This window comes from Vanessa atalanta, chromosome 19 (genome assembly GCF_905147765.1).
Source record: "Vanessa atalanta chromosome 19, ilVanAtal1.2, whole genome shotgun sequence".
NCBI classification, from domain to species: domain Eukaryota; kingdom Metazoa; phylum Arthropoda; class Insecta; order Lepidoptera; family Nymphalidae; genus Vanessa; species Vanessa atalanta.
In genome coordinates this window covers 9,906,772-9,929,604 of record NC_061889.1, presented here as the reverse complement: position 1 = coordinate 9,929,604, position 22,833 = coordinate 9,906,772, and the positions used below count along the sequence as shown (strand labels likewise).

General features: G+C 38.1%; 5 protein-coding genes across 7 annotated transcripts in view; 3 read left to right on the top strand and 2 right to left on the bottom strand.

Annotated features, from left to right (window-relative positions):
* The first annotated feature begins 183 nt into the window (after positions 1-183).
* On the top strand, positions 184-1,638 carry LOC125071344. Its single transcript, XM_047681550.1, has 4 exons — positions 184-377; positions 445-690; positions 936-1,082; positions 1,290-1,638. Exons 1-4 carry the CDS (start codon positions 290-292, stop codon positions 1,346-1,348), a joined length of 540 nt encoding a protein of 179 aa, XP_047537506.1. The 5' UTR covers positions 184-289; the 3' UTR covers positions 1,349-1,638.
* Positions 1,620-3,053, bottom strand: LOC125071346 (trafficking protein particle complex subunit 2). The gene is made up of 3 exons (XM_047681551.1): positions 2,802-3,053; positions 2,342-2,491; positions 1,620-1,976 (listed from the first exon to the last, which is right to left on the bottom strand). The coding sequence occupies exons 1-3, from the start codon at positions 2,889-2,891 to the stop codon at positions 1,797-1,799; spliced, it is 420 nt and encodes a 139-aa protein (XP_047537507.1). The 5' UTR covers positions 2,892-3,053; the 3' UTR covers positions 1,620-1,796.
* A 1,798-nt stretch (positions 3,054-4,851) lies between these two features.
* On the top strand, positions 4,852-9,899 carry LOC125071389 (caldesmon). The gene is made up of 12 exons (XM_047681611.1): positions 4,852-5,025; positions 5,320-5,503; positions 5,792-5,887; positions 6,387-6,472; positions 6,539-6,725; positions 7,064-7,198; positions 7,351-7,439; positions 7,699-7,814; positions 8,276-8,759; positions 8,909-9,050; positions 9,172-9,386; positions 9,598-9,899. The coding sequence occupies exons 1-12, from the start codon at positions 4,973-4,975 to the stop codon at positions 9,743-9,745; spliced, it is 1,935 nt and encodes a 644-aa protein (XP_047537567.1). The 5' UTR covers positions 4,852-4,972; the 3' UTR covers positions 9,746-9,899.
* A 1,628-nt stretch (positions 9,900-11,527) lies between these two features.
* LOC125071260 (nucleolar complex protein 3 homolog) lies at positions 11,528-18,177 on the bottom strand. Its single transcript, XM_047681400.1, has 13 exons — positions 18,069-18,177; positions 17,715-17,992; positions 16,745-16,965; positions 16,135-16,367; positions 15,462-15,627; positions 14,669-14,789; positions 14,255-14,468; positions 13,793-13,981; positions 13,481-13,662; positions 13,055-13,263; positions 12,558-12,736; positions 12,237-12,442; positions 11,528-11,938 (listed from the first exon to the last, which is right to left on the bottom strand). Exons 1-13 carry the CDS (start codon positions 18,072-18,074, stop codon positions 11,743-11,745), a joined length of 2,400 nt encoding a protein of 799 aa, XP_047537356.1. The 5' UTR covers positions 18,075-18,177; the 3' UTR covers positions 11,528-11,742.
* A 343-nt stretch (positions 18,178-18,520) lies between these two features.
* LOC125071259 (regulator of G-protein signaling loco) overlaps positions 18,521-22,833 on the top strand; it is an 89,722-nt gene continuing 85,409 nt past the window's right edge. For all 3 annotated transcript variants that reach the window (XM_047681398.1, XM_047681399.1, XM_047681397.1), the window contains exons 1-3: positions 18,521-19,097; positions 20,783-22,296; positions 22,431-22,628. In XM_047681398.1, the coding sequence (XP_047537354.1) occupies positions 18,692-19,097; positions 20,783-22,296; positions 22,431-22,628 (2,118 nt within the window). In that variant the 5' untranslated portion in view covers positions 18,521-18,691. The remainder of the gene's footprint in view (positions 19,098-20,782; positions 22,297-22,430; positions 22,629-22,833) is intronic.

The following is a 22,833-nucleotide window of genomic DNA, read 5'->3' as shown; positions in this document are numbered from 1 at the left end:
TATGAATTAAAAATAATTACCGTATACATCTTGACCGCGTGAAATGTTGGCAAGAATACTAGCAGCATATAAGAATTAATTACTGATTTATTTTTAATTATATTATCAAAAGTTCAGTCAACTTAAAGTTAATTCATATTTTGATAATTATTATCTGCGAGTTACAACTTGCAACACTATAATTTAAATATTATTGTAGTTTAAAAATTAACGTTACATGTGAATTCTGAATGTGATTTAAGTTTTAAGAAAGCTTTACAAAATTAAAATAGTTTTCTTTATTGACGATATGGCTGAATCTCTTTTTGATATTTTCGGCGATCATATAACAAGACAAGCTGTGAAAAATGTTTCACGGCAGCCGTTATCTAATATTGGTAAGAAAAACATGCGCGTTGTCCCTTAATATATACATTATTCATTAAAAATGCCTTATTTTTACAGAAAATATGGGGAAAACGGTGTCGTCTGGGCCAATCAAGCCAAATGAGCCATTGAAAAAAGGGGAAAATAAGAAATCGTTTCTTTCAAATACCGGTAAAGCGTTGCAGAGTACTCCTTTACGGAAGGTCTTTACTCCACGGACAATAAACGTTGGTTCACTTATATATAACGACGCAGACACAAACATTAATGACAAAAGCTTCAGTTTTGCTGAGCTGGAATTCACAAAGCCTTCATATAAATATGGCAAGTACTATTAATTACTCTGGTCTTGAAATTAAATGTCTAAATATTACATTTTACAATTTACTTTCATCCTCAATTTCATAATGATGTCAGTATTCGCTTCTTTAAAAATGAGGGTAATAATAAAATTTATTGAACACCTGCTTCCACAACACAGTTAAATCGTTTTTCTTTGTTATAAACTTATACAGTTTTATTGCAGTGGTAGAATAGAACAATTCAATGTTAAGAAATTGATTTTCCAGATAATTATCACAAAGATCTTTTGGACTTTCTTCCTATACCGGAGCCAGAAATAATGAATTCAGTTTCTCCACCAAATACACCCCCTCCTATAATCAAAAACCACAGCTTGGAATTTGATTATTCCTATCAGGACGAGTTCTTTACAGGTAAATATAAAAACCTTATTTAATTGGAACAAATGGCCTTGTAATAAATAAAAAAATCATGTTAAATTCTATACGATAAAAGACCTAAGAGTATTTTGATATTATAATAGATTTAAAATAAAAATATTACGCTCTTTACCAGCAATGAATAATAATAACAGGCCTTTGCATTCTATGAAGACTAATGTGATTTTATAAAAATTTCAGATGATTTTTCAAATGAGAGTATTCCAGACGACGATCTTGGCCTTCCTGATATTTTCTAAATATAGTGGTGTAATTATTGTGTTAGCTTGTTATGATATTTATAATAAACAAACGGCTTTTATTATTTTAGTAATTTAATTCCTTAATTATAATATAACAATGTTACATATTTACATTAGGTTTAAATATAACTTAAATATATGATAACATTTTTGTATGAGATGAGTTTTGTTTTATAAAAAGCTATGTATTGCCTTTAACAGAATTGATCGTTCAGAAGCTTTACACATAAGTTCAACAGCTTTATATGAACAGTATTTTTTTTATTAAATAAATGTTTTGTAACAAAGTGGTTGTTTTAATGTTTCTGAATTTAAAATAAGTAACTTTACAAAATTGTACAGTTTCTTAATTTGTATAGTATCTGTTCAAAGTTTAAAGTAAATAATTGTTTCGATTATTGACTCGATGACCAAATAATATTCTAAACATACATTATAATCAAGTCTAAGTTAAATATTTCTTGCCGAGTAGCTGAACTTTCTTCTCAAATGCTGGGAATGTTATAATAGTGTCCTCTTTGTAGAATGGATTTAAGAGAAGTTTTACGTAGGTTTCGTAAACATCAGTAAAGAAATTCTTGATGCCATCTTCATTGCGTGCATCATGTACCATTATAAACCTCATCTACAATAAAAATATCACAATAATCAGCACAAATAACAAATTTAATTAAAGTTAAAAAGAAAAATGTGTAATATTGTCCCAATCAATAAATATAGTTTGGGTTATAAATATTTTAGAACAAAAAGTCTACTTAGATTTTTTTTATACCATATTATGAATTTATTTTTTGTTTAAAATACTTTCATAATTATTGAAATGTTATTTTAGATACTAAAGAATATTAAAGTAATATTCTAACTAAATATAAGTGTCAGCTTATATTTCAATTGAACTTATTAAATAGGTATCAGTGATTATATTTATAAATTAACCGTGAGACAAAAGGATGTAATCATTATGAAATGGTTGATAGAAATATTGTATACCTGACTAGCAGTGACAAATGCAGAGACAAACCATTGATTGAATTTATCAACAGATTTAAGGTATGTGTTGGTGACCTTCCACATATGCTCGTCAACTAAATCAAGAGCTGCATGAGCTATGAACTGATTCAAGTGCCTGTTGTCTTCCTTCTAAAAATAAAATATTTAAGTCCATATAATATTCCCAATAATTGAGTAATATGTCTGTGGTGTACAATAAAAATGATAAAGTAAAGTACCTATAGGATAGTTTCATATTTAATTGGTTTAAATAGGGAGAATTCTTTATATCCAAGGGATGGAAAATATTTCTTACAATGCTAATATTTATGAGAGGCAGTTGCCACTTACCATTAGGTGACCCATTTTACAGTGCCAAAATAATTTTTAAAAAACGTATAAAAGTATTTATGGTAACTATACATGTTGATAAATATGAATACAGATAATTACAATTTACCTTTACTTCTTTGGTGACGGGAATGAAATCTATTTCGAATATAGGATTGTCCGAGTGGCCCACTATTACAAAGTAATATGTTCCTGCCATATTTAGCTATCGAAAAATAACTCCAAACTTAATTGTTCATGTAATTAATAAAGATAGCATTAAAACGTTACAATAAGTATTTTATAATATTTCCATTTCGTTTGTTTTCATAAATTAATTCTTAATTTAATGAGTTTTAGTTTTTGTTTTTATCAAAAGTGTCAAAATGTGACAACTGACAATTAGAAGTCTATATTTTTTAGAATATTGACAATTGACAAAAATCAAGTTCTTTTGCCGAATTGTTTCCTTTGAAAAATGTAAATGTGATGATTCACGCAGCCACATTTTTAATATTCATTAATAATTAAATATTTATATAATGTATTACTGTTTATCATTTTCTACATAACTTAAATTACTGTAATGTTAAAAGTAAAAAAAGTCTTTTGGTTTGATTTTTTTATTTTTATTATTTACGAAGTCAAGGTTGATTTATATAAATGTTTAAAGTTAATATTTAAAAAATTAGACCATAAATTTGGCGCCAAATAATAAAATATATGTAATAAAAATTGACATACAAGAGAAACGTGTTAATTTAATGTAATAAAGTTATTTTTAATAATATTTTTCAGAAATGCCAAATTAATGGAAAGACATCATATAAATTACTAATTTCAGGTGATATGACTTATCCTATTAAAAATTTAAGAATGTGGCAGAGCACAAACTGGGTTAAATATGAATCGAAGTCGACTTATCTTCTGCTAAGAATACAGTTTGACCAGATTTTAATTACTTCTGGGAATAAACTACTGGAATCCTTAAGTGTTAATGGAAAACTCAAAGGCGTTCTTAAGGATGATATTTTAATATTAATAGTTAATAATGTCGGACAAGATGTGAGTTTTATATCATTTGTAATGATTAAAAAAGTTTTCTCAATGCAGACTATAAGACTCAGGTGCACTCGCTATCACAATCCGATGGGTCGGTAACTTAACACGTCTCGTTCCGTCGCAGAACCTAAGGCTTTAAATATTTTCCGCGGCTGCTGCTGAGAAATTATTGACAGAAACACACAATGACTCTTTTTAATACCCGATCCGAAACAATTTTTAAACCACTCTCGTAATATTTATATCTGTGATTCAAAAATAGTTTTATTTGAAATTGGAATGTGTCTAAAGTAAGAGTGATATGTAGTTAGGAATATAATAAATGATGATATGTCTTCCGTAGAAGAATTATATACTCTTAGGTTATATGTATAAGTAAAATAAAATGAATACAGGTAAGAAAAATTAAATTTCAATTCAAAGACAGTTTTCCAAAATGTCTTCAAGAATTAAGTGCTCGTTTTCCCATTGTGACTTATGGTTCAGTAAATGTGAAAACTAAGATAACAACAAAATATCGTAAAATAGAGGATGTCATTAAAGATGCTGTAAATGGCAAAGGTTTGTTTTATAGTATTTATTTACTAATATATGTAATATTTTTTTAGTAACTGAAATTCAGTGTTTTAAATTAATACAATTTTTTCATTTATAGCGAATTTAAATTCAAATCATATGTTGCCAAAGGAGTTTGAAAATTTTGTAAAGTTATGTTTGATTGATCCAACATTCTCACAAGTTGTAATTGAAACCGAGAAGATACTCCAAAACAAATAGTGTGGTGAACAGATATATATTCAAAATTATTTAATATAATAAATATTTTTATTGTGTATTGATTTTTAATTTATTATATATATATATCTATCTATTACGTATATAAACTTAATAATGCAAATTAAATAGAGTCATGACTCTCATGGCCATGTGGCAGTTCCATGGTAATTATTCTACTTCCTTCTTATACTATCTTGTAAATATATCATTTAGCCAAAAATTAAATACTTTAGTCATAAGTAAGTTTTTGTTGCTAGTGCTTACGGACCTTAATAATTCTTCAAAGTTGCCAACATGAAAATATGTAATTATTTAAATTTGAAAATGTCAAGTCAGAATGAAGTCGTTATTTCGTTGAGATTATTATTTTGAATTATATTATGACTGAAAACAAAACAATCTCTAAAATTCTTACAACTTTTGAAATAATTATATTAAATTTCATTTTGTAAGTAAGCTAAAATGATGTCAAATAGATATGTTACTGGACAATCTTCAGCTATACGAAAATCAAGGTAAGATAGTAACAGATTAATTAATACCATTATATAAAAGTACTTTCGTTGTTTGTTTCACTTAAAAGGTAATTAATAAAGTTCACTTCAAATTAGTTCGAGAACTTCATAATGTGGCTGGAAATTACTAGCAAAAATATCCTTACGAAGGGCTGGAGATAGGCCCGCGGCAATAAAAGTCCGTCAAACGGTTTTACATGCAAATAATACACTGAGCTCTTAAGCAATAAATGATAAATGCGAATGGTAATAGTGATCTTTAACATCGTTAGTGTTTATTTATCATTATTGTAGACTGGAAGGCAAGCCATCGCTACTACCGAAACCACGACGTCCCGGCTCTACAGACAGGTTGTCAACTGAGGCTCGTCGGCCATCAACCGCAGGACATCGTTCTAGTAGCGCAGAGCCCGCGAGAGGAACTTTCGGGGCTCGTTTGAGCAGAGAGGCTTCTGCTACTAAACTACAGTTAAATGGGGTAATTAATAAATTTAACATTTTCATATTTATTTGTCTTCTATGCATTTGCAAATAAATCATCGAATTGTGATGGAGATTGATCATGGGATTGGTGACTTGTTAAACTTTCTCCTGGAAAAGTTCCCAGCTCAAAGAGAATAAGAATTTTATAAATTCCTTCAATATAAGCATTTCCATATTTAGTATTATTATTATTTTGTCCACTGTTGTATATTACACTGAAAACTAAGATTATATTATATTATATTATATTTCAAAATATGTATACTATATTAAATTTTTTCAGAGGTCAAGGTCTCAGACAGGGGAGTCAAGATATGGACAGGCTACCACCACACCTCTTCGAACGACACATTACTCTAGACCTACCACTACCCCAGTGGTATGTAGCACTTTTGCTTATTATTTGTATAATTATATTATTATTTATCTTAGAGCAATGGAATCAAGCCTTTAAAAGTCTTAAAAATATTTTCAACTTTGATTTAAGGTAAACATTCTAAATACATCCATGCATGGTGTGACCACACATACCAAAATTATAATACTTTGTTAGCACTTTGCCAATATTCATAGTTTAATAATTCAGTCCAATACTGTTAGGTATGAGTGCATGACAAATGAAACATGTGTTTTCACTAGCCACATCAAAACCATACCTAACTATTTCTAACGGATTTGAAGGCAACTACAGCACAGTAAGATAAAATTAGTTGCAGCTAGGAACTCAATATCATTATAAATCAGTATATATCCATATATTAATTTAAAAAGGATTATCAAAATTGAATTCTGTGTAAAGTACATTTTAAAACCGATCAATACGTAACTATTGCATTTAGTTTCAAATGGCATAGCCAAATTCTTAATATATCACATAGAGAACACCATCGGAGGACCGCTCGAGTCGCAGCTGGCAGACGTCGCTGGAGCGCGCCCTCGCGTTCGTCACGATCAAGGACCAGCGGTGAGTAGCGGGGTTGCGCGGGCGGGTGCGCGGGCGGGCCGCAGTGCTGAGCGCGAGGCTGTGCAGGCCGCTGTCGAGCGCGGCGTGGCAGCGCTCGGAGTGCGCGCGCGTGTCGGAGGCGCTGTGCGCGCGCGGCGCGGGCGCGGGGCTGCTGCGGCCGCTCACCATCGCGCGCTTCGTGGACGTGGTGGGCGCGCTGCTGGCCGCCGTCTCGCGCGACGCCAAGCTCTCCTCCGACAACTACGTCACCAAGGTACTACTCTAGCGAGCTAGTTGGACTCTTTTAAATTACTAACATATTCTTAATAAATTCAAAAATTATTATGAATCTCGGTGATCTAAAATCAACAGAAACATGCAATTATTATTATGATTATAGATAGATATAAATACATATAGAGAGCTCCCAGTAACTTATGATACATTTATTTGATTCTAGTTCGTAATATAAAGTTAAAGTTTAATTTGATATGAGAAAATAGTGCCCGTTAGCATGTTTCTGCAGAAAGATCCGTCGGTAACGAACAGAAACGGTGCTCGTAAAAGCGTAGGCTACTTAGATATAAGCAGTAACGGTGTGGTGTGTGGCAGCTGCCGCACCTGTCCAAGCGGCTGCTGTACCCGGGCGCCGTGTCCAAGTCGTGGCTGCGCACCGTCAACACGCTGCACGCCTTCCCGCACGCGCTGGCGCTCATCGCCTACCTGCTGGACCTCGTCGCGCACATCGTGAGTGTACTTGCCATGTCTGCTTTCCGTCTGCATCGGGAGTGGCTGCTATATAATTATACATGTCTGAGCAAATGAGGTTAATGTTGATTATATTATAATTACTACCATCAGGATATGGTTAATTTTGAAATATGTATGTTTTTTTAAAGGAAATGCCAGTTCTAGATGAATGGCTCTATGTTGGGAAAGATGAGTTGGCTTGTCTTCGACGCGACTACCTTTACAAGTGCTGGATCAGGTAAGTGTTTTACTTGTAAGGGCAATATGTACTTCTTGTCTTCCTTATATTATAGATAAGTATAATTTTGTTGGTTTATTTGCTTGTAAACCAACAGAGAGAGAGAGAAAAAAAATTGCATGAATTCAAAATTATGAAATATGCTCAGGGAAATGATTGATAATTTATATAAAATTAATTAGAAGATATGTTTTAAACATTGGTTAACATTGTTAGTATGTGTCTGTAAAATATTTTATTAAAACATATTGTTACATAGGTTTCAAGATCCAGGACATCAGTTTGAAGATTTGAATGAGGATTACTTGGAGAATCTGAAATTACTCCTCGGAAACGATGAGGAGAAAATAGCGGAGTTGCAGCAAGTTATCAAAAGTTGGTATTACAAATGTATTTTTGGTCTCAGTATTAAAAGTGTTAGAGATAAAATGTTTGAGTACATTTTTGTTGCCTTAATATAAAGGACAAATCTACTTGACTTTACTATATGACTATCTGAGCTTATTTCGCCCATGTAAGCCAAGGTAGCGATATATAATACGTAATCTTCTCGATACGCCCGATAGAAGTGATAAATTGTCCGAAATACGGCTAGCACTGTAAGTTAAAGTGAGAGAGGAGCCCGCCCACCGCTGCCGTATGCGTGAGAGAAAGGGAAGCCAGGTAGACTGCCGCTGAGATGTGTTACGTAACGAAGCCGTTTACCCTCCCATAAGAAGTTATTACTCCAAAAGTACAATATTAGTATAACAACGTTATATCATGCCGGTCTAACCCCAGGCAGCGAGCCGTCAATAATACCATATGCAATTCCCTCCACTAACGATACCTGTCAGAGTACGAGACGTGCCTGGAGGACGAGGCGGAGAAGAGCGCGCGCGCGGACGAGCAGCGGCGCGCGGCGCGGCGGGACGCGCTGCTGGCGGCGCTGCGGGCAGCCCGCGCCGCGCGCCGCCAGCAGGCCGAGCGCGCGCACGAGCAGCGCGACCTGCGCCTGCAGCACGCCGACGCCGCGCGCCACCTCGACGCGGACGTGGAGCGCGCCGGCGCCGAGCTGGAGCGCGTGCGCGCCGAGCTGGACGCGCAGGCGCTGTCCGTGGCCGAGCGCGCGCGCCTGCTGGACGACGTGGACTACGCGGCGCGCGTGCACGACTCCAAGCGGGCCTTGGCCGACCAGATCGCGAAGATGGTGATGAGTAAGGAGACGGAGCTGGCGCTGTGGCAGAAGAAAACGTTGGACAGCTGCGTGGAATACAAGCAGGGACTCATACATCTCTCCGCGCACCTGCCCGAGCTGGCCGGGCTCGCCGTCGACGAGAAGTGAGTTCGGCCCGCGTTAGGCCTCTGCTATTTATTAAGATTTTCTGTCAAAGATTAACTGTGGCGGCCTGGGATTAAAAATTGGCATTGAATTGATCATATTATGTCGTACACACATATATCTACAAATACCATTCGCGTCTGTGCAGAGAACTTATGGGAGCGGAGTGCGCGGCGCGACTGTGCGAGGCAGTGGAGGCGCTACGCGAGCAGGCCGCACGTCTGTCCGCAGCACGCGCCGACTGCGCACGCGCACGCTCCGCGCTCGCTCGCCGACGCGCACTGCTGCTCGTGAGTGTGTCTGACCTACGCTACATTGTCATTGTCAACTCAACGAAATGACAAAATAAAGTAACGGATTTAATAAAAAGTTTCTAGTTTGATGTTTATAATTTAATTTTCAAAAATATAGGAGGAGGCTCGCACAAAAATTGCAGAGATGAAATCGAACGTTCAACGCGAGCAACAATCGCTGGACGCAGAATTGAGCAAGGAGGCTTCTGAAGCTGCCGCTTGGACTGCCGAGGAATTGGAGGTCGCCGAAAGGCTGGAGAAGCTGCGGGGATGTCAAGAGGAGTATGCGAGAGTAGACAGCGAACTGGAGTTCTGGGAAAAGCAGGATTTGGAGTAAGTAGGAAATCGCAGGAAATAACTTCAGATACTATTATTTATTTACAAATATTTTGAAAGTCAAAGCAGTAACTGGGTTTCTTATATCTGTTAAAATAATAACCCGAAATATGTTGCTGACTCTCCTCATATTAAAGCAGGACCTAAAACATCGCATTGTAAAGTTTAGTTCAGTTTAGTAGTGTACGTATGACTTCGGAACGGTCAGGTGGCGCACGCGGCTGGCTGAGATGGAGCAGTACATCGCGAGCCAGAGGACCGAAAGCAAGCGCCTGCTGGAGTGCGCGCGCGAGCGCCGCCTGCGCCGCGTGCTCGGCGACCTCGCGCTCTGGAACGACAAGCTGGGCCGCGACTGATGCTACTTGTGCGACGACTAGTTGATATCACCAAATGTTTATATTAAGGTTACATAATCTTGTTTGCGTAAGTTGTTAATGAGAATCGTTGAGCTGATTCGACGGGAAAAATGTTTATTTAAAATTGAATAATGTAAATAAATAATTAATTGTATGCGTTTAGTTTGTTTTTATTTTATAAATGAAAACGATTATGAGGTTGCATCTATTTTGTCAACATGAAAATTTTATGAGTTACTAGCGACCCGCCCCATTTTCGCACGGATGCAGTATATTAATTAAGGAAATTATAAGATATTAATACAATTTATAATTTGTAGAAAACGGGAATATTGTAGCTGTCTACTAGTTTTTTTTTTTAGAATTGGGTACTGTTCCAGATATTAGCCTTACATACAAACAAAATTTACCTTTGTAGTACTAGTTCACAGGTTCTGTATCTTAACAAATCTCATGAAGCGAATAAATAGAACTAGCGAATATGTAGAGCGTTTGACATATACACAAACTGTGAGGTTAATAAAATAAAATTAAAATATACATAGCAGTTCTGAGAGTAACTTACATAAGGTTAAGGAGGCAATAAAATCAGTACTGGACATTGCCGCTGACGAGACGCATACGGCGCCACCGCGGGAGGCCGCGCATGCTTTTCGAACTTTGCAAGTGATTTTGGTCTCCTAATTATGTTGATAAAGTTATTCTTTATTTTATTTATTTATTCTTTATTGCACCCAAACTTAAAACTAAAAATTACAATATTGCTAAACAAAGTTGCATGAGGTGCAACAGGCGGCCTTATCGCTCAGCAGCGATCTCTTCCAGGAAACTTTTGGGCAGAGGATCATAATATTTACATATATGGGAAGGGTACAGTAATTTTAAGTCATAATATAATACATACATAATATAAATATATACTATAATAAATATTTATATAAATAAAGACATAAAATATATATGTATATTGTATAATAAAAAAAAGGAGATATAACAGAACAAAAAATTAACGACAACGACTGCATAATGCGACAAGTAAAAGTCCTTAACTATACTTTTAAAAAAGGCTAATGACTGTGCGCGTCTTATAGCTAAGGATAATGAATTCCAAATTCGAGAAGCTTCAACAGTGAAGGACTTAGAATAATAAGAAGAAGAGTGGGAAGGAATGGAGAGAATTAAGTTTTCATTCGAGCGAAGAGCGCGCTTATGAGTCTCCCTGGGGAGAGTGAAACGCTCTTTAAGATAAAGCTTTAAATTGTTTCACACTGAAAATGCACGCCTCGCCGCTGATCTCCCGGTATGTATATACCCTAATTCTAAAGCGAGCTGTAATCGTCGCAAACGTCCTAACAATGTTGAAACCGTAAAACTTGTTATTACTCAATACCTTGTATACAAAAAAGACATAAGTAAGGAAACTATGAGCTCTCTGATATAATATACTCTATTAGCTCTAAAAAATAGTCTACATTAACAAATGTGACGTCACATCGCCGAAAACGCGATGTAAGTCGCTTCTTGATGTAATACGAAATTCGCCGAATTAGCGTTGAGTCGCGTACACGTATAAGCCCTAAAATTAAACAAATCAGCTTCTGAAGCTAATATTAAATACTAATATGATTAAGTGCTATTTGAATTAAGTAATATTTTCGAATGGTTGTCAGGTCCTAAATGATGACTGCAGTTATTAATAAAATTACCAAATTTAAAAACAAATTTAAACAATGTCAGGAATCTAAAAAAAAAGCAAATATTCTTGTAGTAATCATATTTATTTCCGCGTATCTTTATCATTCTAATATTCTTAATACATAGAAATTGTAAAGATACAAAACTAAAAAGTATAAGTCGAGTGACAAGTCAGCTTGAAGAAGTTATTTTACTTTTGCCCTGGGCTGTGGAATTTATACCTTTTAATTTAAATTAAAAAAAAAACTAGATACAATTTGAAATCGACAAATTATTTTTATCTACCTATATTAATGTAGAAATCATCTCACAATATTTTCACTAAAGCTCATTTGAACACTATTTTCAATATCTGTGCAGTAAGACTTGAAGTCGCTCTGCGCCCAACCTTGGCCCGACTTGATCTTGGCGGTGGGATCGATGGGTTTGGGCGGCGGAATGGGGGGCTTGAATGCCATCTGCGACGAGTCGTATTGATCCAGTATTTGCATGGTCGTTCTGAAATAATCATTACTTTTAACATATAGGTTAAAACGACTAGATACTACGAACTTATACCATACACCGTTAAGTGTACCCAATCATGAAGACGTAGATGTGATGTATCTCTCGCATGTAATTACTTAAAATCTAGCACAGTAATACAAACTATCGTTGTTTAGTTTTAGACTAACCCAATGGTTGGTAACTAACTAGAGGAGCTTGCACAAAAAAAGTACCACCGGTGGCATCTATGTATGGGACAAACTAGAGTGCAGGTGTACAGGGAGAGGTCATTAAAGTTGGAGGTACGCACAGCGAGGCGAGGTCGTGCGAGCGGCGCGTGAGCAGCGCAGTGGCGAGGTGGCGCACGTGCGGGTGGTAGTGCGCGCGCAGGGCGCAGGCGTCGTGCGCCGCCGCGCAGTGCGCGCCGCTGTGCTCCGGCGACGGCAGCAGCGGGTCGTAGCGCCCCGACCCCACCACCTCCTCCGTCTCGAACAGCGAGCCCAGCGACTTGTTTTGCTGGAGAACATCGTTTCGTTCAATGCACGTATTATAGTAGACGTGCAACGGAATGATAGATAACGCAGGGTCTCAATCGGTGGGTAGGTAAGGCAAGGTAAGGCGTAGGGCGCACCTGCAGCAGCGCGTGCAGCAGCGCGAGCGCGGCCAGCGCGGCGTGGTGCGGCAGCTGCAGCGCGGCGCTGAGCAGGCGCTTGGCGAGCGCCTGCAGCACGGCCGTGGGCACGCTGCGCGCGCGCGCCACCAGCGCGCCCAGCGCCTGCAGCGCGCAGCGGGCGCTGCCGCTCGTGCCGCCTGCCGGGCGAGGCGGTATGTAACAATATCCAAAAAAACTTAAGAACAGAATGCTCAGACCAAAGATCCCGAGGACATCTCGGTTCGATTTCTCCGTACCTGAGGCCTAGCTTACGGAGAACCTTGGCCCAGGAAGATCAGGACATCCAGCGGGGCGTCAGGGTAGTGAGTGCAAACAATCCTGTCATGCCCTCCCAGAGAGACGGGGGGGCGGTACTGGTTTTTGGCCCTTAGTGGGTATTTCGGTGCATCCGCGAGTCCGTAAAAGGCGTAGATAAATGTTTCAGCAAAAAAGTATAATATGGTAGAGTGCGGTACCGGCGTGCACCGAGAGCAGGCTGTGGTAGAGGTGCGCGTGGAAGTGCGCGGGGTCCACGTTGAGCGCGTCTCCGGCGCCCGACAGGATGCTCAGCACGGTGTTGACGCACAGCAGTTTCTCGTGCGCGCCCACGTGCTCGTCGCGCAGCAAGCGGGACAGGATGGCCACCAGGTCCGAGTAGTACTCCAGATTGATCACGTGCGTGAACCTGGAATCGACCAGACGAATGTCTCTTGATGTTACCAATAAAAAAAACTATTACGGAATGCCTCGAGTCAGTCCCGACTCCTTCATACGTAAAAAGCTCCGAAATTTTAATTTATTATACTTTTGGTTGGTTAGTATTCCGTTTCCGAGAAAATACTCTATTTCGTCGAAAAGAGAAAGCCAGCGGCCAGGTTCAAACGAGTACAGCGAGCACGCACCGCGCGAGGCCGGTGAGCGCGGCGGCCAGCAGGCCGGCCCGCGGCGCGGCCTTGAGCAGGCGGAAGTAGATGTGGAAGAGCGTGCGCGTGACGTCGGTGAGCAGCGCTCTGCGCGTGGCGGCGCTCTCCTGCGCGCGCGTCTCCAGCAGCTCGCGCTCCACCTCCTTCAGCTTCTTCGCGCGCTGGACCAGACACAGAATGGATGAGAAGCATTACAACTTTTTTGATCACTTATTATAAATATAAAACAAATGAAAAGATTACTTTGTTATACTTCATTAGCTAGTAACACCCGACTGCATCCATTTTTACCTTTTTCTCCTTTTTAGATAAGTTAATGATTCGTTTCTTGTGTTTCTCCTCCTGTCGCTTCTTGTTCTGCAGGTCGGCTTCCTTGTCCAGGTCCACGTCCTTGATCTTCAGCGAGAGGAGGCACTCCAGGGCGGAGGGATGGATGCGATCGCCGCGACGCTTCACCAGCTGGTTGATGAGACGAACGATCTGTGGAGAAATGGTGATGTTTTATCAATTTTATAATCTGTCTTTAACGGGTCGACTGCCGCGTCGGCGAAGCGGTGCAGGGTTTAAGTTAAAAGCGCGAAGTTACCGACTGCGCGAGTCCCAAATCCTAATTAAAAGTAAAATTTCGCAGATTTTTTTATAACTTTGCCGATCTATAAAATCAAATCATTTGTTAAAAAAAACTTTAAGGAATAAGGCATATCGTTCGACTGGCAACAACGAGCACACGGACGATAGGAAGCGCGTACTGACGGTGAGCGTGATCTCCCCGCGCCGGTCGGCGGCGAACACGGCGACGGCGCACGCGCTCACGAGCGCGCGCACGCGCGCGTCGGCGGCGCCCAGCAGCGGCACCAGGCTCTGTGCGATGTTGGACGCGTAGTTGAAGTCGGGCCGCGCCGCCAGCATGCTGCACATGCAGCGCACGCTCACCAGCGCCAGCGACACCGCCGCGCCCTCCGCCGCCCTGCAACAGGCCCGCTCGCTCACTCACTCGATAATTCTGCACACACTGTGTGGTCAAACGACTGAATACAGTCGTTTGTAGGTGTCGCTTTCACACACTCCTGCACCACCACCACCGAGCCGCATTGAAGCGGCGGTTTGGATTAAGCTCCGAATTTCCTCCTCAAAAGAAGACATATAAATAATAGTAGCGCAACTAACCGGTTATCGCCTTTCTTGCGCCTGAACACGTTCGCTGCTTTCTCCAATCTCTGCAGATATCTCTTGTAGAATTCCAATAGTTCCTTTTCGTATTTATACAATGTGAGTGTGTCCTTCTTTACTGGAAATAGAAAAAACAATTGACAAATTATTTCATTTTAACATACAAACTTCTTAAGAAACATTGTGTAGTACTTAAACTATACTTTGTCTTCTTCTTTCAAATGTAAAATTATTGATGACAAAAAGAGACAAATGAGTGTGTAACTATTCACCCATTGATAATTGTATATGTTTACAATTATCAATTTGAACAACTAGCTCAGTCGATCCTAAGGATGCTCCAGAACACAAACGTTTTACTAATAAAACTATTAGGTGCCACTGGTAACCATGTTTACTCAAAAAATTCCAAAATGCTATATGCAAACAATTTGCGAACCTTGCCATCGCGATTTAGAATTGTCTACAATTTGACATAACGCCATCTAGTATTTATAAGTTGAAATATATACATATGTTCATTAATTACGTATACACAATTAAAACACATTTTAAAACTATAACTGTAAAAAAAAGAACTAAATATCGCCTGCGGCTGCACTTGTTTTAGAAGTTGATCGTCATGTGCAAGTCATAGAATTATAGCCTATGGAGTTTTATCCTTTATAATTTTTTTTATCAAATTCGGCTCAGCGGGTTTGCCGTGAAAGAGTAACAGACAGACAGTCAGAGTTACTTTGGCATTTATAATATTAGTATAAATCTTTACGTAAGTCATTTATATACTAACATTTAACATCGGAATAATCTTGATGACGTATCTTGTAGTCGGGCAGGATGTCGCAGAATACTTCAGCAGCGGAGATAGTGGCCAGCTTACGCACTGAGATCAAGTTCTGCGCACCGTCTTTCAGTCGTTCGTCCATCAGATATAGAATTGGGAACAGGTTTTTCAACTGCAATAATTAAATTATTGATTAGTTTTCTTTATGTAATCAAATAGGTAATGTTGACGAAAATTTTTCTTAAATTTGGCAGTATAAAGAATAATATAGCTTTAAAAACAAAACTTATTGTCAAAAGTGAGTGATGTAAAAATATTAATTAATTTATATAACTTGATAGAATTATCATGAGTTGATTAGCAATTTAAGTTATCCTTTTATTGTAATATATATAATTATTAATTATATAACTATTTTGGTTAAGGGGTATCACGCCAATAAGACAGTATGATTTTTTTTTTAAATGTTCAACAGTTAACCTCATATTGCAGCCAATTTACATGAAGCCTAATCAATAATAATACAACTAAACCTTCCTCATGAATCATTCATTCCATTAGTGAAAACCATATGAAAATCCATTTGTTATTTTTCTAGGTTATGTTAACTTTGTTATAATTAATAAAATTTATAATAATATGTAGTAATATTTTGATTAAGACACGAATAAAAATGAACCTTTTTTTCTGGACTCTCCAATAGAGATGAGCAAAGAGCTCCTATTCTGAGCTTCTCATGATTCAACCTATCACGTCTTTGGGCCATTAATTCAACTGTGGTGATCACATCTTTGTCCCCTGCCTGTTCTTCCTCAGTTGTGACTTCCATGCCAGAATCTGATTCAGTATCTGCTTCCTCTTCATCTGATTTTTCTTCTTCTTGCTGTTCATTTTCTTGCTCTGTTTCAGATTCTACATAATCAGGATTATAAGTTACAACATAATATAGGTAGTCAGTAATAAAAATTAAAAATATATTAAATTTATACTATAATTAACCAATATAATTTGTTTGGGATAAAATGTATGAACCATGGCAAGAGAACTAGGAAAGAAAACACCAAAAAACAAATCACCTAGTGCTGATTAGTTACGTCGGATACGAAAAGGCAAGTAAAAAAATAGTATTTGTTTATAACACAGTGACACTGCACCACATTGTGCCAAATTACAAGTTAAACTTGCTACCAATAATTAAAGCCTTATCTCTTAGTGTATTTTACACTTCTGCTTAAACCACATAGCTAACGGTGAACGTCTTACATACTTATTATCATAGAAAAATGTACCTTCACATTCTTCCATCCTTTCTTCGATTCCCGATTTAGTCTTTATAGGTAAGAGAGATCTTATTTTTTTGGTCGGTCGTTCAGCCTGTTCCTTCTCATATTTCTCTTCCATGTCCGTGTCGTCTGTGTCACTGTCAGCCCCACTGTCACTGTTTGCATTTCTGGTAGGTTTGGCTATTTTTGGTAACTTCTCTTTACCTCTTTTACGTTTGGATCCACGTCTGAATTAATTCATCATAAAAATTATACAAATTAGTAAAAAGCATTATTCAATTATTAATATGTTTATAATTCTTGTTGAATGATTAGCTTCAATTGTGTAAAGTAATAGTTACCTAATTCTTGCTTCAGTCACAAAATCCACCTTCAGCTTTTGCTCAAAGCAGAAAGTTTTTATTAAGCTTTGAAGTTAAACAAACAGTTATGATTGCACGAAAGTGCAAACTTAAACAACACTAACTAACTAACACTAACAAAAAAAACTAAAATTTATTGTGCTTATTATTTTTCAAAAGTGTCATATTCATATTCATAGTACTATCATTTATGATAAAGAGGTTTAGTCATTGCTGTATTCACTTTTATTGCTACTATGTAATGTTTTGTCCATCTGTTTTCTTGGTCGTAGGGCTTTGTGAAAGCCCGTCTGGGTAGGTACCACCCACTCAGTACTCAGTATTGTTGTGTTCCGGTTTGAAGGGTGAGTGAGCCAGTGTAAAAACAGGCACAAGGGACGTCTTCATCAAACATCTTAGTTCCCAAGGTTGGTGGTGCATTGGTTGTATAAGGAATGGTTAATATTTCTTACACCGTCATTGTCTATGGGCAGTGCTGACCACTTACCATCAGGTGGCCCCTTTGGTAGTCAGCCTACCGATATCATAAAAAAAAAAAATTGTCTTTCGTTTTATAATCTGAGCTTGAAGCATAGTCAATATATATCAAGTAATGTATATGATTTGATACTCACTTATTCTCCTGCTCTTTATCAGGTATATTAGACAGGAGCTGGGGCTGCTTCGCTAGTCTAGAAGTTATGTACTGCTGTTCATCCTCGTCCAACATATCGGCCCATTCATTGCTTGATGATTCACTTTCACTGCTATACTCCAGCTGATTTTGTGTCGGTTGCCTCTGTTTCTGTACCTTTGTTTTGTGTCTCTGCAGCTTTAGTTTACCCTGCTTTTTCATTTTATTTGTAGTTTGATTGTTTCTTTTAACTTTACTAATCTTCGCTTTGCCTTTTTTCTGAAAAAAAACAAAGTTTATATTATTAACCTGTAAATATACCACAAAACAAATCAGTAATATTTTAAATACGTACCGCCATTATTTTATATTTGTTTTTAGTATTACAAACAAATTAAAACTTTTTAATATAATGAAAATACAAAATTATCAACGTGAGTTCTCTTGACACTTGAGATTACTTTTGACAACTAATATAAGCATGCGTTTCTGACAGTTAATATTCTTGATATTTACGTTTCGATCTTAAACAAGCTGTGAAGTAAATGCTTGACGTTGTAGAATATTTTCAATCATCGGTTTGCATACTTTTTATATTAGTAAGATATGTAATTGTGTATGTATATAATAAAGTTAATAATTATATTTTTTTCTTAAGTATATGTTACCGGAACCATTAAAGTTCGTTTGCTAAATGTTGATAACTTAGTGAACTAATGCGTGAAAAGTAAAAAACAAGTTTTGTTGTGCCTATACGCCGTTTTTGAACGTACTCAAACTTTCTAAACGTCAAGTCTGTTATAAAGACCTCGAAACTTTCTTGAGCTTTGAAATTCTTGTTTTTCTAGTTTCCTTACTTTGAATAATCGATTGGCACGCCTAACTCAACAATTTAATATCAGTTTTATTGAAGAAAAGTACTTAAAAAACCCTTTTGTAATGTGAATCCAAGTTTATAATCAGTGAAAAGTTTTCGCGATGGTGCCTCAACAGCAAAGACGGAGACGCCGTAGAGCAGCTTTATCACGGACCACGGAGCGACGGGTTATAGTTGTAAGGGGTCCCGGTGGTTTCGGATTTACCATAGCGGGGCAGCGACCCTGTGTGGTGTCGGCTGTTGCTGCTGGCGGGCCAGCGGAAAGAGCCGGACTACGAGCTGGGGATGCTTTACTAGCTGTTGACGGAGCGAGTGTAGCTAGAGCTCCACATGCGTCTGTCGCTCGACTTGTCGCAGCAGCCCCTGGGCCGATAGCACTGAGTGTGGCGCCGAGAGAATCACCGCCTACAGATACGGAAGACACAGAACCTGAAGAGCGAGCAAGAACAAGACGAAGATACCCTCCTCCGCGCCGCAGACCGCAACCAGCCATGCTACATCATCCAGGTGATAAAAATTTTAAATGTTATATTATTAATTATGAAATGAATTCAAGAATGTTGTGTTTATTCTATGTTTTTATGTATAAATATATTTTATTATAATATTTTAAAAGTGCCATAATTTAATAAATAAATTCCTCTTAAGTAAAGTTTTACAAGCACTAGAATAGTTATTTTACAAAAGCTTAAAGATACCACTCATGAGGAATGTAAATTATACCCAGAAGAAAGGGCAATAAATTCAGTTATTACTTGTTTTAATCAACCATATGCGTAAAATAATCAGCATAATTTGACTATAATATATTTTGAAATGAAAATATAAAATATCTAATGAATGTGGATTATATAGTATATAGATGTTTTTACCATTTTTAGAGATGTACCACTTTTAGAGATGTACAAAGTTATCGACTTTGCAAGGTCAACAGACTTATTTTCAGGCATGTGTGATATAAAATCATTTGTGTATTAGGAATGTTTCAGAAAAAATTTAAATTTGAAATCACTTTATCTTTTCAGGATTTTTATTAATAGGAGTTTTTGTAAGTGTGTTTATATTTCCTCATTTATGCCTGCAATGTGTGATGTTTTTAGTTTTTACACTGTTTTCGTCTTTAGAATAATTTGTCCTCATTTTATTGTGATTACAGATGATAATGTATTTCTCTATGTTTGACTAATTTATTGTAGAAATTTGATTTAGAATAATAAACGTCATCTTTCATTTCATTATCATATTTGATTTCTTTGATTTGACTTGGAAAGTTTAACTTCTTGGACAGTCTAATTAAATAATGCATCTGCTTAAAATATTTTTATTGAAATCCCGTCTAGAAAACAAGATCTGCTGTATTGTATCATGGATTCATATTCTGAATCACGACAAGAAATAATTGGTTTGAATTCGAAATTCTAATTGCATAAGCTTTAATCATAATTTTTATGAGCATCAACTTGTCATCATTATATATAATGATGATGTGAATTCATGGGTCATTAAAAAAATAAATAAATGGTAATATAAAAATATCCCTTAACATTATAAGTAATTCAGTTTAAATTATGAGCTTAAAGAGAATTAAATCTGTCAGATACAATATTATTTTGGCAGTAAAAAATTTTACTACATACTAATACATATACAAAAAAGCAATACCACCACCACAAATGTTCACGACACTACATTGCACGAAAAATACTTAACATTTTTACAAGTTTGCTAGCACCTCCGCTATGGTTTATTGCATTTTTAATCGCACCTTTTTTTTTTTGTTTTTGTTTAAACTTACATTTTTTAAATATTTTAGGTTTTATTTGTTAATTAATGTTAAATAAAAGTAGCTGTATAACGAAGGACTAACGAAATCAACAACTTTATCCTTGGGATACTGCTTATTTAATTTTAACAATGTAGAGCTAGACTCAGTTTTACTTCTGGTATTGTTTTGAGGAAGTCTGCCTGGTGTCTACTCATCAGTTGTTCTACTACTAGTTCTTCTACTGGTAACAATCAATAATTTTAAAGTGCATTTGTTTTGATGAGCGTTTGAACCAGTCTTATAAGAAACATAAGTAACATTACACTAAGTTATTTTAGTTGGTTTTGAAGTGCACATATTTGAGCGAATCTGTTCTGGGTATTTATTTTTTTGCAGATTATTATAACAGTAACAATTAAATTTTCAGGTTGCCAAGCGGCTCCGAGTACATCGAGTGTCAACGAAATTTTGCAGAATCTGAGTCGCGCACAACTCACGCCAAGTCACATCGCCAGACTCGAATGTCGCGCTGTGGTTGGGTATTTGGGAACGATCGAGACACCACAGGCCTCCCCGAGTGCTGCTCCGGGTAACGTGCGCACCGCTGTACGTAAACTAAGACAAGAAAGACGCACAGCTGCTCCCGTATTACTATCCGTTCTTCCAAACGCTTTGCTCCTTCGACGACCGAACGGTCAAGTTCTTGCTCAATATCAAAGAGAGAGAATCGTTTACGCGGGCTGCGGTTCAGATGCCGATAGGCGGTTTTTTGGACTCGTCACAGCAGCTGAGATTACTGATTTAGAGGCGGAAGCATCGCACAGTTGCCACGTGTTCGCCGTCGATCCCCGTATGGCCGAACACGAGGCTCATTGCGTAAGAGCGAGGGAATTTCAAGTGTCCTGCACTAGGGATCCGGTTGCAGAACGTTGTTTGGAATTTCCTCCATCTGCGGAGTATGTTGTCGGTGTCATACGAGGCATGTACTCGCTGCCACCAGACGATTGTGCTAGTCCTACGATTCAGCAGATATCGAAGCTAGCCGTAAAAGGAGATAGTCCAGCATTGGGAAATTTTTCGAGATGCAATCGGCCAGTGATAAGAGGTCCACGAGATCGAAGACCGAGAGACGAGGCACGAATCGAACCCCCGGAGTTCGTAGCAAATTCTCCACAGCCAAGCAATCACAGCGAGGTGACAACAACATCGAGCAATAGCGACTCTGGTATCGGCTTTCATAACGACTGTCGTAACATAGCGGATAGGATATTAGTCGTCGATTTCGCTGGACAACAACCGGCACCGAATCGTTTCCGCCAGGATATGCCGCGAAGGCCTCTAGGCTTAGTTGGGTGTAGTAGCTTCGAAGCGGACGGTTCATTTCTCTCGAATACTACACCTGTTGTCGACGGATTTGGTGGCCAAGGACGGCCTTTAAATTTAGATGATGTAATTCTGAACGCTAATGATCTTCCGCGTCAACTGAACAACAGGACTGACGAGGATACGTACAACTACAACAATGTGTACGGCAATGTTCCATCCAGTTCGAGGAGCTTCAATGGAGCGGTGTACGATCAGGTGTACACGGAGAACGAGGGTCATTACGAATTCATTCCATCACATCTAGAAATGGATGAAATAGATCGCGTTGCGGAGACCTTTAATTCGGTGGAAATATATGAAGAACGGCAGCACCGAGTCGATTACCAGTCGACTGAGTCGGTGGAGAACGTTACGGTTATATCCGGAACGAGTAAGGCGAGTGTCGATTCTGTATCTGTTTACTCGTCTCGGAGTCACGAGGACACACGACCGGCTCGGAAGAAACACTTGCAAGCGTCTCTGGATGATATGCTAGTATGCGGGCTCAGGGATCCTCCCGCACCTATAGATAAAGACGACGGCAAGTTTCTTCACCCCGGAACTGTTAAATGCAAGGTAATTTATTTTTAATTATTATATTTTCCATTAATGTTTTTTTTTTTTTAATTTTGAAATCGATAAAGAGATAACGGAGGAAATATACTTTTGTTAATATTTTTCTAAAAAACTTTCTCATCCTACATTTACAGATTCGAAAATCGAAACCGCTGAACATCCTCAGTAAAACCCGACACATCCTCACGGGCAAGGCGGACAGACAGCGACAGCGGGAGCGGGAGCGGAAGTCGCTGAGTGCGAGCGCGGGGGACGTGTCGGGCGCGGGGGGCGCGGGGGACGCGGGCGCGCTGCCCGCCGCCGCCAGCGAGCCCGACCTCAGGGACGCGCAGGTCAGTCCTAGGCACACTAGGTATTATTTATATACATAACTAGATAGAGTGTCACCTTGCAAAAGAACTAAAACAAACGAGCCAACTCTACTATCTTGGTGTGCGTGAGTGCTACGCTTGACTCGCCAAACGTCACACTACTAGTGTAAAAAATACTAAGTACTAAAATAGTACAAACACTATTTTTTCGTCGCGTTCTCAGCTT